This window comes from Gavia stellata, chromosome 33 (assembly GCF_030936135.1).
Source record: "Gavia stellata isolate bGavSte3 chromosome 33, bGavSte3.hap2, whole genome shotgun sequence".
NCBI lineage: Eukaryota > Metazoa > Chordata > Aves > Gaviiformes > Gaviidae > Gavia > Gavia stellata.
In genome coordinates this window covers 1675365-1692684 of record NC_082626.1, presented here as the reverse complement: position 1 = coordinate 1692684, position 17320 = coordinate 1675365, and the positions used below count along the sequence as shown (strand labels likewise).

The 17320-nt window shown below is 41.7% G+C and overlaps 2 protein-coding genes across 2 annotated transcripts; one reads left to right on the top strand and one right to left on the bottom strand.

Moving 5' to 3' along the window:
* Window positions 1–3545: 3545 nt before the first annotated feature.
* Window positions 3546–4307, top strand: LOC132320058 (scale keratin-like). Its single transcript, XM_059832180.1, has 2 exons — window positions 3546–4035; window positions 4081–4307. The coding sequence occupies exons 1-2, from the start codon at window positions 3546–3548 to the stop codon at window positions 4305–4307; spliced, it is 717 nt and encodes a 238-aa protein (XP_059688163.1).
* An 8535-nt stretch (window positions 4308–12842) lies between these two features.
* LOC132320153 (feather keratin 1) lies at window positions 12843–13193 on the bottom strand. Its single transcript, XM_059832392.1, has one exon. The coding sequence runs from the start codon at window positions 13191–13193 to the stop codon at window positions 12843–12845; it is 351 nt and encodes a 116-aa protein (XP_059688375.1).
* Window positions 13194–17320: the final 4127 nt, after the last annotated feature.

Below are 17320 nucleotides of genomic sequence, written 5' to 3'. Positions count from 1 at the left end.
ATGTATTTACAGCAAGTTAAGAAAAGAAGTGCCAGACATAGCCAGCTATTTCTGTAGTCCCATATTGCGTCCCCAGTAGCACTCAACTTCCAAATAGGAATATTTGCCCTTATGGGACAAATACTACAACAAGGTGGTAGATACTATGATCACTCTGATATTTTTAAATTTTATAATGCATGTAGATCCTGAATTGGAACTAAAATGCTTGGGAAATGGTTATTCAAAGTGTTGTAGTAAAACTTCCCATTTTGGTCTAGGGATAACACCTTCTGACACCTGCAGTTCTCTAACCTGCCAATCCATAGCATCATGTAGAATTTAGCATTGACAGAAAAAAACTTAGGAAGGATAGATGTTGAGCCAAATTGGACTTACCCTGTTCACCAAGGAGAATAAGGCAGGAGATGTGGATAGAGAGGCTCGGAATGGAGACAGCTTTTATACATTTCTCAAACTGCTTACAGATATGAAACGCCCTTTGTGCCTCAGGTCCTACATAGTAACAAAACAACCTTCACATTGAGGGATTTAATTTTGCTTGCTTTGCACTGCCACTCCCCGCCTTCAAAAACAAGTGTGATACAATGTCAGTACCAACTTGTGGGCATTGGTCTGGTGAATGATGAGATATTTCAGACACCTTTCAGACATCTAATACCCAGCACCAGCATTGGAGCATCTGCTATTTAATTCCACTTTCAGTTTTAAGAGAATAAGATTGATTTTTAGGGTAGATGAGTAAGGATCAATTAAAGTTATCTGTCTTTTAAGAATAGGGCCATTTAAGTGAATACTATGAAAATACGTGCAAGCTAGATAAAAGGAGGGAGAGAGGTAACAGAAAGAGGGAGAATTTCAGGTATCTACATCTGGTTTAGAAACATGGGGCTTTTAACATCTGTATTTGCAGGTCAAATACCATTAATTACTCATGAATTATAAGGTGGATTCCATTGTTAGTTTTACTGCTGTCTTTGAAATGTCATTGAGGCAGTGACACTTCAGAAATTTTCCAGATCCTCCTAGGAACGATAAAAGGCTTTACAAACACCCACTAAAATTCATATTTGATGTGTTGTACCATTGTTATACACAAACATGCAACTATCAGCATGCAAATCTTGTGCAAGAGCATCAATTTAGAGACGTGTGAACGAAGTGCTCTGTGTCATTAGGTACAGCTTCATGCATGAGAGGGGGTCATTTAGAGGTGAGCGCAAGGAATCTGGAGAGTCTAAGAGCAGAGATTTTAGGACATCAGTTTGAGACCCCTTGTTTTTCAGAACATGGGCAGATAGCCAGTCAAGCCTGAAAATTCAGATAATTTTTAATGAGGCTCTTCCCTCTGCCCCTAGAATTTAAGGCAATGGACATTTCAGGCTTATTAGCAAAATACTGGCTCATAAAGGGAAATGAAGCTACTATCTATAGTCTGTAGCATGGACATGTCATAATCTCCCCAAACATATTAATACTTAGTAAAATAAAGAACTTGATATCATGAATGAAAATCAAAGCATTGCAAGCATTGAAATTATACATCACAGTCTGGTTAGGGAATCAAAAGGAGTGACATTGGTTGGCATATTTTTAAATGATGCTGTTTCATAACAAGGGAGCTTCTAAATCCTGCCCTTCTTCATTTAATATGATAATAACAGAAATTGCCTCCACTAAGTCTTAACGAGTATTTGTGAAGCAGCTTAAAGTCATTATCTTCCAGGTGCCTCTCATTATTAGCAACAAATCCTGATGACACTTCAAAGGCACAGCTATCTTACAATTTAGAGGTGATTTATAGCCTATTTTTGCAATGTTGTAAAATTAGGAAACAACAGATTTGTAAATAACTGTATGATGCCACAGACTTATCCCATTAAAATGTATCCTTTTTAATACTATTTTATTAATTTGCCACTTCTTCTTAAGTGGTCAGTACTTCAGGGGTGGGGGAAAAAAAATTAGGATTGTTTTAAAATGTATTTCTAACTGAACTTCTAGAAGCAGAGATTTCAAATGAAATTTTGAAATGTTTGGTATTAGCTTTAGACAGAGACCCTGTCAACAGTTCTGGCTATATCAATAAGGCCTTTTCTGCCTCTTTGGAGGCATCACTTAGCCCAATATTCCTCTGTTAATCTACTGTCATCTGAATTGTCTCAGAAGACTTGAGAGAAGGATGTTGGCAGAGGTTTCAATGGACAGATGCTAGCTCCACTTGGGTTGTAGTTAATATTTCTAGTGATGATGGGACTGTGTCATTCCCCTTTATTGTTTGACAGGTGCAGTAAATCAGACACAGGTCTCCCTGCCTGGGTTAATTATAGGTAAAATGAAAAGCTTAGAGCACAAGCTCAAAACTTTGCCAGGGCTTACTGCTTTCATGCTGTTACTAGTGATCTCTCATCAGGAGTTGAGCCTGCGTCCTGTAGGCTCTTTCCTCTGCTGTGTAAAAACATTTACAGCTCCCTAGCCAACTGCAAGGAGAACCTGTGTCCTCTCAGAGCCAAACTTCTAGCTCATGTTGGATGACCTTCACCTGGTTAGTACACGTGGCACCAAAAAGGGCTCCACATCATGTAAGTACTACCTTGAACATTAAACTGGGACTAATGTGACGCATGACTCTTGTTCTGGCTTTCAGTTGATGACTGTATGGCAGCTCTTCAGCTGCAAGTTCCCCAAATCCCCTAAAATGACAATCACAGGTAACTGATTGTCATCAGCACTTGTATCACACCCACACTAACCTTTGGGAGGGACAGTGCTGAGGTGGCAAAATTAAAGCTCACATTATCACGTTTGTTTTGTAACAAATTAGGACCAGAGGCACAAAAGGTGGCTTAAACAAGCATATAAAAGCTCGTATCACCGACAGCCCTTCTATCCGCTTCTCTTGTCTCAGTCCCCGCAGTGAACAAGGTAAGTGTGATTTCACTCATTCTTTCTACTACTATTAGCATTTACTTTAACAATGCTTTTGTCACAGAGATGATTCCTGCAGGTGTTTTTACAGACTTAGACCATTTGTTTCCTTCTGAAAACATGTCTTTGTCCAGATGCAGCATCAGGATTCACTGTGTTGGGATACGAAATAGATCTCCAGCTATAGAAATACTTGGGGTGACTTACGCCTCATAAAGTGTGAATACATACAGTCGATGAGCCTTTTCTTCTATTCCTGTTGGCTTCTTTTTCAGTGGTTCTTACAATTTGTGAGTGCATCCTCGCCAGTCCAAATTGCTACAGAAAGATCTGTCTAATTTATCCACTACTGAATTTCTGTTTCACATCAAATTATTTACAAAGGTGATCATGATGAGATGAAAGAAAGGATGAAGGTTGAGTTGACACAGGAATGAGTTTTATTTGTTAGCATGTTTAAATTTACCTGTTTCCCTGTTAATTTCTGATATTTCAGACACAGAGTCATTGCTTAACCATCGTGGTTCATCTCCTCAAGGTCCAGCTCTGGTATTTGTTCATTTACCTTAAAACTCCTTACTGCTGTGCATTGCAGACTCACAGCCGTCACAAGAAGGATGTCTTGCTACAGCGAGTCCTGCAGACCCTGTGGGGTGACCTGCCCTCAGCCGATTGCCGAGAGCAACAATGAGCCATGTGTGCAGCAATGCCCCGACTCCAGAGCCGTGATCTTCCCCCCGCCGGCTGTGGTGACAGTCCCGGGCCCCATACTCAGCTCTTTTCCTCAGGAGAGCGTTGTGGGATCATCAGGCCCAGCCTGGTTGGGGAGTTCCTTCAGTTCCCGAAGCTCCCAGGGCTATGGGGGCTCCTTTGACTTGGGGGGCTATGGGGGTTCCTTGGGCTACAGGAGGTCACGGAGTTATGGGGGCTCCTTTGGTCTGGGCGGCTATGGGAGCTCCCTGGGCTATGGGGGCTCCTCTGGCTATGGGAGCTCCTTTGGTTTGGGGGGCTATGGGGGCTCCCTGGGCTATGGGGGCTCCTCTGGCTATGGGAGCTCCTTTGGTTTGGGGGGCTATGGGGGCTCCCTGGGCTTGGGGGGCTTCTCTGGTTATGGGGGCTCCCGGGGCTATGGGAGCTCCTTTGGCTTGGGAGGCTGGGGAGGCTACGGGGGCTCGCTTGGGTATGGTCGTTGCCTAGGTTATGGAGGTGACATGGGCTACGGGGGCTCCCTGGGCTACTGGGGCCAACACGGGTCCAGCAGCTTTGGCAATTGTGGGAGGTCCTACAGCTCGGGCTTCTCCTCCTGTGGCACGGGCTATTACCTCCCTGGCACCCAGAGGTGGGGCAGGTCCCGCCGTGGGAGCTGCGGGGCTTTCTAAAGCCCCCAGGATGGTGGCCAGAACCAGCAACAGCCCTGAAGCAAGGACCACAGCATGAGGACATGGAGCAAGAGCCATGGGGACCAGCAGCAGGCATCAGCTGCTCTGGCACGGGGCCAGGAGGAGGTTGTGTGTGCCCAGCAGCCCACTACCCTGTGCCGTGGTGTGCCCTGGCTGAACCTCGGTATCCCCTGCATCCCTCCATCACCTCGGCTGTGCCCTGGGTCCTGCGCAGGGCACTGGTACCAGCATGTGATACCTGCATCACGCCTTTCCCCTTGTATAGCCTTGATTTTCTGTAGTTGGCTGCTCTGCTTCTCTTTCACATTAAAACCCGGTGGTGTTGCACAAGAACCTCTCTGGTTTTCATTTGTCCTTTAGAGTCCTCAAGGGAGCAAAACTCCCTGGTGTGCTGAGTTAACTTATCAAACAATCTGCTCTGCTCAATCTCTCTTTAAAATGCAGAATGAAAGTTTAATTGGGATCCTTAAGGCATCAACAGCATTGTGTTAATGAATGTTTGTTTAGCAATTTAGCAGTCATTATCTTCCCCAAGATTCAGAACAGGCAGGGTAATTGTTGTTGCTCTGAGGATTTCTGGTGACACCCCAAAGGCCCCCAAATCACCACGTAATTTAAGAACCAATTACTGCATAAATGTAGCATTCCTAAACTAGCGAGCCATAGGAAGAATCATACATAATTTTTTTCTTCTATTCATTGACTTTTAAATGTCCTTCCTGATATTTACAGCCATTCTTTGTTAATGTTGAAATCTGCTTCGTAATTTAAAAAGTGAGTATGGAAATAATACCTGAAATTGCTGGGATTTTATGAGCTCCAAGCAATGAAATTATATGTTGCCTGTAAGACAGCATTAGCTTTCCCACCTCTTTCCCCCCATTGATTTTTAGCGAGGAATGATTATTTCATATTGTACTTAAAGAAGTGTGACTAAGGGAAAACATACCCTATCAAAAAATGGGTATTACTCATTGCTTACGTTTATCTATGATTACCTCCTTACTAATTGGCATGGTATGATTTAAACAAAGATCTGGCTGGTTCTGACAATTTATGCACTGGCAAGTTTCTCCCAGAGAAGGTTCCAAAGAGGAAGAGAGAGGAAGAACGTTGCAAGACACATATTATGATGCGCCATAAATTTAATGAGTGAGAAGTAGAATTTTAAAAAACGTACAGCATAAGAAAGCAGTAGGGTTGAATATGGATAAAACTATTCATCCATTTGAAGGCAATGCTTTACAGCTGGACACCCAACTCCTACATGCAACAATGAAAGTTACATTTTTCACCTCATTGGTAACAGAGAAAGGCATTAAATCAGAAATGCCAAGCTCCTGCGGTCCCATTAGCTTAGGGAAAAGCTGAGGGTGGTCAGCAAGCATGTGGCCATGGTCATGAACTCAGTCCTGCATCCGGATCAAGCTTCTAAGCTTCTGGTTGTGGCTTTGTGTTTTTTCCCCAAGGCTTTATCATGGCCCACACCGGTTGTAACGACGGTAGGACCTTCCGTAAAGGCCACCTAGACCTGAATATCCAAGGCTTCCGAGTCCCAAGGAGCTGCCAGAGGAGATGGGGACCCCTCCAGCATTGAGAGCATCTCCTACAGCCGCAGACGCTGAGGATCCCACAGTGGTGTTCTGGGGGAAGGAGCTGAGGATCGGGCCGGGGAGGGTCACCACCACGGGAGAGGGCTGGATCACATATGTCGAGTCCTGGCACTGCCTGACGCAGGGCTCGTTGCAGCTATTTGCCAGCGGGGTTGGGCCACAGGGAGTGGGAGGACACAGGTCGTAGCAGGACATGTCTGTTGGATGGAGGTAAGTCTGAAACACAGGGAAGGAAGCAAATACAAGAAAGAAGTTGTAATTATAGTCATGTAATTAAGCTGCTCAGATGATGGAGAGTGCAAGAAACTAGCTAGAGTCTATATGTGGAGAATGGAAAAATGTGTCAGTCTTAGGTTGAGAGGAGACTTCAATGAAACCCAAACTCCTCTACACTACAGAGGACAGCTCAAGGGGTAGCTCTACCTGCTCCTGAGCAGTCTTTGATAGCTCATTTCCCACAACACTCCTCCAGGATCCATGCAGCACTGCAATAGGTGGGAAGCGAGGGACAAGACTTATGACACCCTGTATGATACAGCTAGGAAAAACTTCGCCCCACAACAGAGAAAGAAGAAAAAGTTTCTCAGCAGGTAGAAGTGAGGAGCATAACCTGATAATGTGACACTCACCTGTGAAGGGGAGCTGTTATCCTCCCCACAGATGGGCTTGTCTCTTCAACAGCAAAAGAACAAATATTCTGCCTATTCTTATTTAGCCATCCCCTTTTCTTTGTGCTTATTGCCTCTTACATTAGTCTTACAGAGAAAGTGGCTTTCTGCCTCTTTCTGAAGGGGAGGGAAAAGGAAGTTGATGGTCCAAAATCATTTGATAAGCAGATAGAACAGGAGGAAGCTTTACTATTGATATTTCAGTTTCAGGTTACTGAGGTGCTGCAACGGAGATCTAGAGCCAAGGTATTCAGAGCATTTTTAGAAGGAGGTGATTCAAATATTTCTGGTCCCAAAGTGCTTAGGAACAGAGAAGGATTATTTTCATGGTATCCTGGTGTAAGAAGGGATATTCTTTCAATATTGCTCAGCACACTTTTGCAAATCTGAGCCCACTTATCTATCTACAGAAAAATCATAGACTCATAGAATCATTTAGGTTGGAAAAGAGCTTTAAGATCATCAAGTCCAACTCTCCAAGCTCCGAGAAAACCAAAATCTCCATACAGATTCTCCACATCCATGTATAGCTGCTGAGTAATTTACATGCAGAGATTTGAACATCTTGGAACTGAATGATCCAGTGACACAAATGAAAAATGAGTCTGAAGTCCTGTATCCAGCAATCGCCACCCTTCAAAAACCAGCTACCCTCTTTTAGAGAAAGAGCTACTTGCAGGTCTCCCATACACACTGGTAAAGAGCATAAACCTGAGACTGCTACAGTCAAGACAGTGTAAAAATAAAATATAATGAAGGCAACAATTCAGGACATGGGAAAATAGTAAGCAGGCTGAGACTTACCCTTTTCACCACGGAGAATAAAGCAGAAGAAGTGGATGGCAGCAGCTCTCACTGTGCTGGCTTTTATACTGTGTCCTAGAGTGCCTGAGGACCTGAGAGAAGTACTTTGTGCATGCAGCTTTACCAGCCAATTGCTAAAGACTTCTTGTATGCAAAATATTCCCAGCTGATTATTTACTTTTTCCTCGCTGTTTGTATTTATTGCCTTGATTTAATTTCCTCACCATAATGTATGCATTCCACTATAGAGGTTTCTTTTATCTTAAAATCTTATGAGCCCAGTTAATTCCTGGTCAAATCAACTTGATTCATCTGAGTTACTAAAGAAATTCTTTTGCATCCTAAGGACAATATATGCAATGTATGTCATTTGACACAGATGAATACGTACGTTAGGAAAGATCCATGCGAACTGCCCTGTGAAATCCCCCTTTCCTCTTCATGGAGATCATAAGTTTTTGACACATCTCACTCTGAAAAAGACAGAAGTTACTGTTTCTGACTCTGAATTGGACTGTAGGTTTGCTAAAATCCTCTCAAACAGCCAGACAGTTGCACAAATTCAGAAAATAAAATTGTTACACTTAGCAGAGCTGATTGCACTTTACCAGTCTCAAAGGTACTTACTGGGAAACAGATTATTTGAGGGAACATATTGTTTTACTTTCTTGACTCAGGAGACAGGATGAAAGAGTAGCAGCAGTCTGATCTATTCATTTAATATTAAACTACTACACTTCCATGAAGGAATTTGAGACACAGCTCTTCAATTTGGGAACTGAATGTCAAAGTCCTTAATCTAAGGAGTCTCAGTTTTAGCTTTCTTCCTACATCAAACTCCAGGAAAACAATTCAGGTCAGATTGAGGATGCATGTGAATTTTAGGCTAGTCAGAGACACTGACACTCAAAGTCCTGCACAAGCTTACCTATGGGGTCATTAAAGACGCCAAACAGTTTTACATCTGCCATTAAATTATTCTTTTCCCCCTACTGTGTCTTGCACTATTAAACAAAATTATAGTCCAAATTAATGGTAGCTGCTTATAGAAGTTGGTAATATTCTTCTTCTTTTTTCCTCTTTTGAAAGCAAATAATGTTGTCTTCATTTTGCATGATCTCAAAGAACATTGCAATGTGCAGCAATTCAATTTCTTTTTCAAAGACAATTTCTAGATTAAAAAGTAATTGCATACAATGCATAAACAGACTTCAGGGCAGGGATCAGTATTCCAATCTCTCCTCTCCTAATGTTTAAATCTCTTAGCTAGAGACATGCAAATTATCTCTGAACTGTGAGTATCTTCATTAAGATCTCCTGGGAAATAAATGCTGATTGTACACTTTTGAAGAACAAAAGTCTTCAAAGTTCGCAACACATTTTCATCAATGGCTCAGACATGCAAATAATGCATTATCAGAAAATGTGAAGGTATGTGACACTATTTGAACATGATCAGCGTTTAAAATTTGTGACCAGGATTACTAATGAACTTCACAAACTTCCTCACATTATATGGTGCCACAAATTGGAGTCCTTCCATTTTTTACTTAAAATACAAATAAGTATTTGCACAAAATCACATGTTAAAAATCATCAGTTGCTGGATATCCTTGGGTACATGATGACCCCCATCAGTGACACTACTGACTGAAGCTCTTCTATCCTGTGAGATTTACCAGTTTTTCACCAATGCTCTACCAATGCACAGACACAGACACACTACTGTGGTATCAAAATGTTAAAAAACATATTCCTTTATAGCAATAACTATCCATTGACCATAAGAGAAGCAAGTGGTTTTGAAAACAAACTCATCAAAAGGTATAGTGATGATAAAAAGAATCACAAGTCCTCTCCTGAAGGTGGTGATACATCAAGTTAGCCTGGCTGGCTCAATCTCCTCATCCCGGGAGCTAAAAGCATTGGGATATTGCTCATTAGAATATTACAAAGAGTACTGATCCTAAATCTCACAGTCACTTATCAGGGATGAAATTGCACACTCAGGACATAAATTAAAAGCTCTTGCTGTGACAGCAGGTGGTACTCCCATGGGCCAATGTGACCAAAATGCTAAAGAGCAGACAAAATTCCTAACCAAATTGAATTTTGACTCATCCGCATTTTGGGAAGGTGGAGTCGGTATAATGGAGCCAGGCATATTTAATGGATGCAAACCAAAAAAGATGAAAGAGACACCATGGACTGTGGTTTTCATCCAACGCCAGGATAAGTCCAGGCAATAAACATAAACAGTAAACAAAACAACTTCACTAGTGGGAACCCAGCCATATGCAAAAAAGAATAAAACCGTGCAGGAACGAGTTAATAAATGTGCAAGAATGTCTCAGATCCTCCAGGCAGCCTGAGAAAGCCATAAAAGCTCTTGCTCTTCAGAGCCGCCTTGCCTCTTCCCTTATCCCTGTATGCACAGCAGACGCTACAATTCTGGTTTCAGCTTTACAAAATTTGGTATTGAAATACATTTTTGCTGACAGCAGTAGCAAATACTTAGTGTCCTGCAAAAGCAGCTCATGTTACTCTTTTTTCTATGGGACGAACTTGTTCCAGTATTCAGTGATAGATATTAACAGATGCAAGAAAGAAAAGATACAGACAGTTCTTTTGTTCAGAGCATGTGTGCTCTACCATGCACTGCTTTTTACACTGCTGTTTTATTGTCCAATACTATGCGTTATTGCACACATGCTGCCTGATCACATAGACCCCAGTCTAATGTGGTACAACATTTTCAAAGCAAACACAATAACAACTTGAAAAGCAGTTCCTGAGTTTGTCTTGCCTAGAAAATTTTCTCTCTAACATCATAATCTAGCTCATATTCTGCAGCAGTGAATAAAACACTTTCTGATTAACTGCAAAACCAGACAGAGAAACCTTTTACTTTGGGACTGTGCTGTACTTGCTGTTGTGATAAGTCTTAACCCAAAGAAAGGCAGTTTGGGACAGGAATGAAGGGGAGAAATGATGCTTGAGGATTGTTTTTGCTTTTTGTTTTGAAGAAGTGAGCTGCATACCAGACCTTTCTGCTACAATTTCTGAATGCTTGAAGGAAAGATCCCAACTTTGGAAAGAGTGTGCATGCACAGGGGTTACATCTGCAGAGAGGTTTGGTGCAGTTGATTAGAAGAAAGCTTACCAGAGCATTGCAGAAGGGGCTTGCAAGAGTAGGAGAAGGTACTTTGTCATGAGAAATGTCATTATCTGTCCACCTGAATGTGTCAGAGAGACCTTAACTGCAGTGCCTCTGTCATAACTCTTTCCAGCCATATCAATAGTGTGGAATTGTAACTTCTCTGCTGTGATAGATATGCAGGTTGACCTCCATAAGAGAAAGCTATTTTGCAACAACTGCAAATGAATAATGACTTCTTTGGAATGCATCCTCTTTGATCAAGCAATAGCTTCAGTTGAGATGGCAAAAAAATATATTACACGTTTAATTCAGACTAACCTTCTGCTGTATTATAATATCAAACTTCTAACTTTCCATTTTCTCTTCTGTTGTTTATTAAGAAAACCTACTCCTTAAAATTATTAATTCTTTCATGGAACTGATGTACCTCCTTTAATTTAGCTACACTAATGACTGTAGTCAATATAACTTTGTCAACATCTTTCCCTGGCTTTAATTACAGTTCAACATCAGTCTGTACAGACACAGACAAGGACTCCAAGCAAGAAATTTCACAGATATCAGGCTGTGAGTTGTATGGGCTGACAGGACATTGAATCATCCAGAATCATCCAGAGCCTTCAGGTAGAGCATTTTAAACCTTCTTCCTTTAGGGACCAAAGCTCCCAGTCGCTAAACACTACCTTTATTGCAACACAGATGATCAACCTAGAAAAAAGCAATGCCCTATAAAGTTCACATCTACTAGGCACAACAGGTAGGAATCAGTTTATAAAGACACACTGAGAGAGGGTTAGAACATGAAGTCTTTTAATCTCTTTCTCCCAGATGTGCTTCCCAGGCCAGCAAATTTTAAAGGCCAATTCCCTTGCAAAAACACCACAAAGCCTTCTCTTCCTCCCCTGCAAGACTTACCAGGGCTTGATCTCATACGCAAAGACATGCTGTACCCATCAGAAAGCTCTGGGCTGCACTCAAAGGGCTGTACCAACTTGATGCCTCTCTCCCACCACCTCTGCCCTGAGCAAGCTCAGCTGTGCTCAGGAAAAGCATAATATCTCCCTTCTTTTAAGGGGGCCTTCCTAAGTATCACAGATAGGGTAAAGAAAGCCACAATCTTCTTCCAGGTTGCTCGGGTTATAGCACATATATCCTATTTGTGCAGCAAGCTGAGAACAGATGAGTGGAGGCAGCACTTCACACCCCTGTAGATTTTCCTGCTGCATCTGTCTGTCCTCTTTTCTATGTAGATACGCTTGTCTATTGCATCTACAGAAGGATAAGGAGAAACAGCATTCCCCTCAGTGAGCTTTTCCCTGAAATTAGGCTATTCCACTTCTCATTGAAGAGGAGCTAATGCCCCTTCTCAAGTCAGCTTATTACCCCATTCTCAGCCCTCTTCAAAGACATCCGTCTCAAAACAAACATTTTCTAATTAAAGAGCAATATTAAAGGCGTTAGAGGGCCTTTTTCCATCTCTGTGGTACAGGAGGTAAAGGGTCTTTAAAGTGTAAACAGAGGCAGCTCCTTACTTTAAGATTTCCTGCTTATGCAACAACAGGAGACATGCCCGTGGCAGGTGAACATCGTCTCTTTTTAGCCTTTGATAAATTCTCTCAGGCTGGATTTACCATGCAAAGACAAAAGAAAAACTTTTTCCACAACCGAAATCTGACTCAGTCTCCTTTGGCAATTGGCGTGAAGTTATTTGCACAGTGTTTTCTGGAACTGATGACTTGCAAAGGGACCTGTTTCACCACAGACAAGCTGGAAAAGGGGCTGGGAGAAGAAAGAAGTACAGGCAGACTCGGAGTATGATGCAGCACAAATTTAATGAGGCTGAGGAATGGAAGGAAGCAATGTAAAGTGTAAGGACTACATTTCCATGGTCCACTAAGGACAGTACCCACTCATCCCTCTCACAATGAGACACGCAGCAAAATGAGATCTTCCTTCTTCATTGTTTAAGTGGACTGTACTAATTCAGCCATGCGGAACAATTTCTAATAATTACATATTTTACCTAGTCATTGTCAAATACAAAAAAGCGTAAGAGAACAAGACATTTGATCAGAAATATAAAGTAAAGCATAACAAAAGTAAGACAAGCAAAGGCCTGGTTTTAGGAGATGCCAAGCTCCCACAGCTCCACTAACTTCAGGTTGTGGGTGTCTAAGATCGCATCTGAAAACCATGGCCATGAGCTCAGTCCTGCGTCGGGTCGTGCTTCAGCATTCCTGGTCATCTCTTCCTGCTCGCTCCTCATGCTTTAGCACGGCCCATAGAAGCCACTGCGGTAGGTGTTGTAGCGACGGTAGGGCCGGCTGTACCCACTGCCCAGGCCTGGATAGCCAAAGCTCCCAAATCCCAAGGAGCTACCAGAGGAGATGGGGACCCCTCCAGCACTGAGCGCACTCCCGACAGCCGCAGATGCTGAGGATCCCACAGCGGTGTTCTGGGGGAAGGAGCTGAGGATGGGTCCGGGCAGGGTCACCACCACGGGAGAGGGCTGGATCACCACTGTCGAGTCCTGGCACTGCCTGACGCAGGGCTCGTTGCAGCTATTTGCCAGCGGGGTTGGGCCACAGGGAGTGGGAGGACACAGGTCGTAGCAAGACATGTCTGTGGGGTGGAGGTAAATCTGAAACACAAAAAAAGAAAGAAAAGCAATACAAGAATTTAAATAAAACTGTATTTGTACAGCTGAAATTCTCTGATAAGGGGAGTATATAACAAACTAACAAGAGAATCCATGGGGAGCAAGATGACATTTTTCACCAGATCCAGAAGAAGTACTTTGAAAACAGGGTTGAGTTTGCATTTTCTTTAAGGAGACTGCTAGGGAAGGTAGCACTGGGGCATCTCAGTTGGTAACTTACCCCAAAGCCTCCATGGTTAGTCAACTCACCCAGGAACCAGGGTGATGCTGGTGCTGAAAGCCTCTTCGTTCACATTGCAGAGAGCGCCCTAACCACATGGCCATAACCCTACCCTGGGAAAAGGCACTTTCAACGCTTCCCCTTGCAGTTGAGGCTGCACACAGGAAAACTATTAGGGCTCTGTGTGTCCTAGAGAAATGGAGGTTGACTCTGTAGCCTTCAGATGAAGGTGCTTTGCTGGAACAGGTAAGACTCAGCTTGTTATTCCTGATCCAAGGCTTGCCTCTTTGCTAAACAGTCAATGATGACAAGCATCCTACCTAATGCTAATACAGCAAATAACCTTTCTCATTGCATTCCTATCGCTTCCTCTCATGCATGTTCCGTCTTGGAGGTCCCTTCTCCCAGTTTTAGAAAGTGGAAAATAGAAGATTAAGCACTTAAAATCTGTTCAATAAGAAATGGAAGGACAGGCAACTGAATTCAGGAACACTTCTATTTTTGTGTAATGGTATTGCTATTAAAATCATCAGCAGATCTCAGAAACTACAGTGCAAATCTGTCCACAGTTGTTTGGAGGATGAAGAAGCAACTGATAAAACGTCAGTCCTTGCCTGTGGAAGAAGTATGAATTGGGTTTCAAAGGCAGGCATGGACTGATGATTGCTTTCTATGTGGAGAGCTGGTGACCCAGGACTGCCGGTGTTGGCCAGTATCCCTGTGTTCTTCTGATCTTCTGACCTTAGCTGAATTTTCCACAGACCAGCACACTACCAGCTGAACAGACCCAAGAATTCACTACAGATGTTTTATGTTCAGCTGCAGGACCTGAAAACTTGTTTGGATCCCAAAGCTGAGTAAATAGACCTAACTGGCTAACTTGCGCCTAATTGCCCCATTCAGTGATTTTTATAACTGACCACCAACAGAAAACTTTCTCTTTCATATGAAAACCCCTTCCTCCCTCAGAGAGAAAAGCTGAATGTACTACAACATTAGTCAGGAAAAGCTACAAAATCATCAAGGCAACAGAGAGAATAAATGGGTTCAGACTTACCTTATTCACCAAGGCAAAGAAGGCAAGAGAAATGGATGGATAAGCCTTGAGTTGCTCAGGTTTTTATACTGAGTCGCAAGCTGTTGGGCAACTCGAGACATTCTTTGTGCATGAAGATATTTATGAGCCACTACTGATTACAAGTTTTTTTGCCTCAGTATTTGTGTTTATTACTGCTTCACTTCCTTATCTTGTGGCATGTATATCTGACCACAAGTTTCTTTCATCTTAAAATATTCTGGGACAAGTTAATTTCTGGGAACACTAGAATGATTAATTCAGAAGAATTTATTCTGCCTTCAAAACCCTTTTGGATCTGCCTGGTGTCATTAAAGGAGATTAAGTGTAATTTACATAATGCAGTCCCTTGTACTTTCCTCTGCAAGGTAAATACTGTTGAAAATCATGAAGAATTTCAGCTTTTGGAAGTCAACACATGAGCACTTGTAGTTTGGGGATTCAAACTGTTTTTAAGGAAAAGAGAAGAGACTGTTTTTTTCAGAAAATGGCCAGGAATACATGCACAAGTTTCACCCAAGTCCAGCCCCAAAATGAGAGAAGCAGAACAAATACTGTTAAGGAAAGGACACTGAAGAAGCTTGTGAGAGTCAGGAGGAACTGAAAAGTGTTATGGCTGTGTACAAAGCTGAGATATAACTAGAAAAACACTTAAGATACTGCTTCTTTGACATGGAAGAAGAAACAAAAAAAAAAGAGTATTAGAAGTCCAGTCTAACAAGATAATATCAAATGATAGCACTTCTGTGGAAGAGTTTGAAGGACAAATCTTATTAATACAGGATCTTTCCTGGCTGTCTCTGATTCTGGGCCTGATCTCTTAGGAGTTCTTTATCTAAAGAATCCACAAATCCACTTTTATTCTTATCTCAGACCTGAAAACATCAGCAACTGTTTTCAGGTTAACTTCCGCATGCATAAATACATTGCATTGCTTGGTGACACTTGTTCTCAAGGAAGAGTTCTGCAAAAGATAAGGTTTTGCAAAACTCAGCTGTGAAGGCAGAAGAAATCACATACAAATATTCTTCCTTCCCTATTGCAGCACTCATTTCTCCAGCTGTCCCTGCAGTGCCTGGTACAGATATGTTACAGACCAATGGCAGCCAGTCGGAGAAGTGTCAAAAGTATATAAAGTGTCAATAATTTCTTCACTTGCAGTCAACTTTTCTGTCACTTTACAGCAGTCTTTGGATTGCACAATGAAATTGAGCCCCTTCTATAGTGGGGGCTTGCAGGATACATAGTAAAGGGGTAAAATACATAAGCAATCCTAGACACAGAGATTAGTACTGGGGTTTTTGCTCTCCTAGTACTTTAACTACAGAGACATGTAAATCATCTCTAAATTAGGAGTGTCTTTGCGAAGATCCCCTGGGAACAGAAACTTGTTTGGCTTGGTCATAGGTTCCTGAGAACTTCAAAGTTTATCAGAAGCTTTTATTAAAGTGCTAAGCATGCAAAGTATCACATTATGTGCAAATTTAAGATATGTGACCCATATTTGAATTCTCATATCACTTTTATAATAATATATTATTAAGATTTGGGAGTGCAGGTCAGTCATTGGTCTCTAAAATTTATGTCATTGTTCCTGGCTGCAGGAATTACAACTATTTTATTTTTAATTAAAAAATAGCACAAGGTCTGGTTTAAGCCATCTCATATTTCAAGGAGATTCTCAAATAAATTGCCCTAGCCTTTTTTATCTTCACCAACCCTGTCCATTCCTCAGTACTTCTCCATATTCTAAGGGATTAGCAGGCTTTTTCAAAAATAATTTCCTCTATAGCAGCTGGTATCTAGCAGCTATTTGAGGCATTAATTTGCATAACAGTATCCATAGAGTATTTTCGTCTTTTTTTTTTATTCTTCTTTCATCCAAGCTCTGCTTGGAAAACACAAAAAACTTTTAAAATCAGACTATGACTTTTTTTAAAAAAAAAAAAAGTAGCAACATTTTCAGAGATGTCTACAACCTTCCTTGAAAATAATTACAATAATTATTGTTCTAACTCCAGCCACTTTATTGTACAGTCAGAACAACTTAATGGCCTGATCTTTGAGATGAATTAAAGTGAGTGAATCAGAAGTTCACAGCTTTTTTTGTAAAATCAAGGACAGACTATATATTCAGATTATAATTAAAACTTCTTGCATAATGTGAGAACATCCTCCTGAGAAACCTGTGAGTGACTAAATGTCTGAAAAAAAATTTTTAATCAAAATGGAACTGGAAGCTTACTCACAGTAATCCCCACATAATGGCTCCAGTCACAAAAGTGACCCCAAAATCTGTGCATGAGAACCAAAAACACAGACAATAGAAGTTTCCCTGGCAAGAAGCAAGAAGAGTGCCATCTGCAATAAATTCTGAATTGTAATTAATTAGCTCGTTATAAAGAAATGGGTGCCTCAGAGGCTTTGAGCAGTTGAAAAAAATCTGTAAAAGTTCTTACAACTCAGAGCCCTCCGATGCTATTCCCTTCTCTCAATATTCACAACAGCTGTGATAGTTCTTGCTTTTATCTCAGACCTCATTCTTAGCTAATTGTAGTAATATAGATGCTTATTGACAGCATTAGCAACAGCCTGCATATCCTACACAGCCATTTGAAGCTCACACAGTAATCTAGGGCACCTGGTTCCAGGCCACTGAGAGTGAACTCTGCTAATGCCCTCACGGTATTAGCAACCTCTGGTTTATGGCTTGAAACAGAAGATGTATCTATAGCTTAAGGTTGTTTAGTTCAGTCAGACTGGATGCCTCTGCACGGTGTTGCTGTTTCTATT

Bases quoted from the DNA above. Each gene is read 5' to 3' on its own strand.
- LOC132320058 (XM_059832180.1), top strand. From the start codon at position 3,546: ATGTCTTGCTACAGCGAGTCCTGCAGACCCTGTGGGGTGACCTGCCCT. The intron at 4,036-4,080 runs GTTATGGGGGCT...TTGGCTTGGGAG, and splicing joins GGGCTTGGGGGGCTTCTCTG to GCTGGGGAGGCTACGGGGGC.
- LOC132320153 (XM_059832392.1), bottom strand. From the start codon at position 13,193: ATGTCTTGCTACGACCTGTGTCCTCCCACTCCCTGTGGCCCAACCCCG.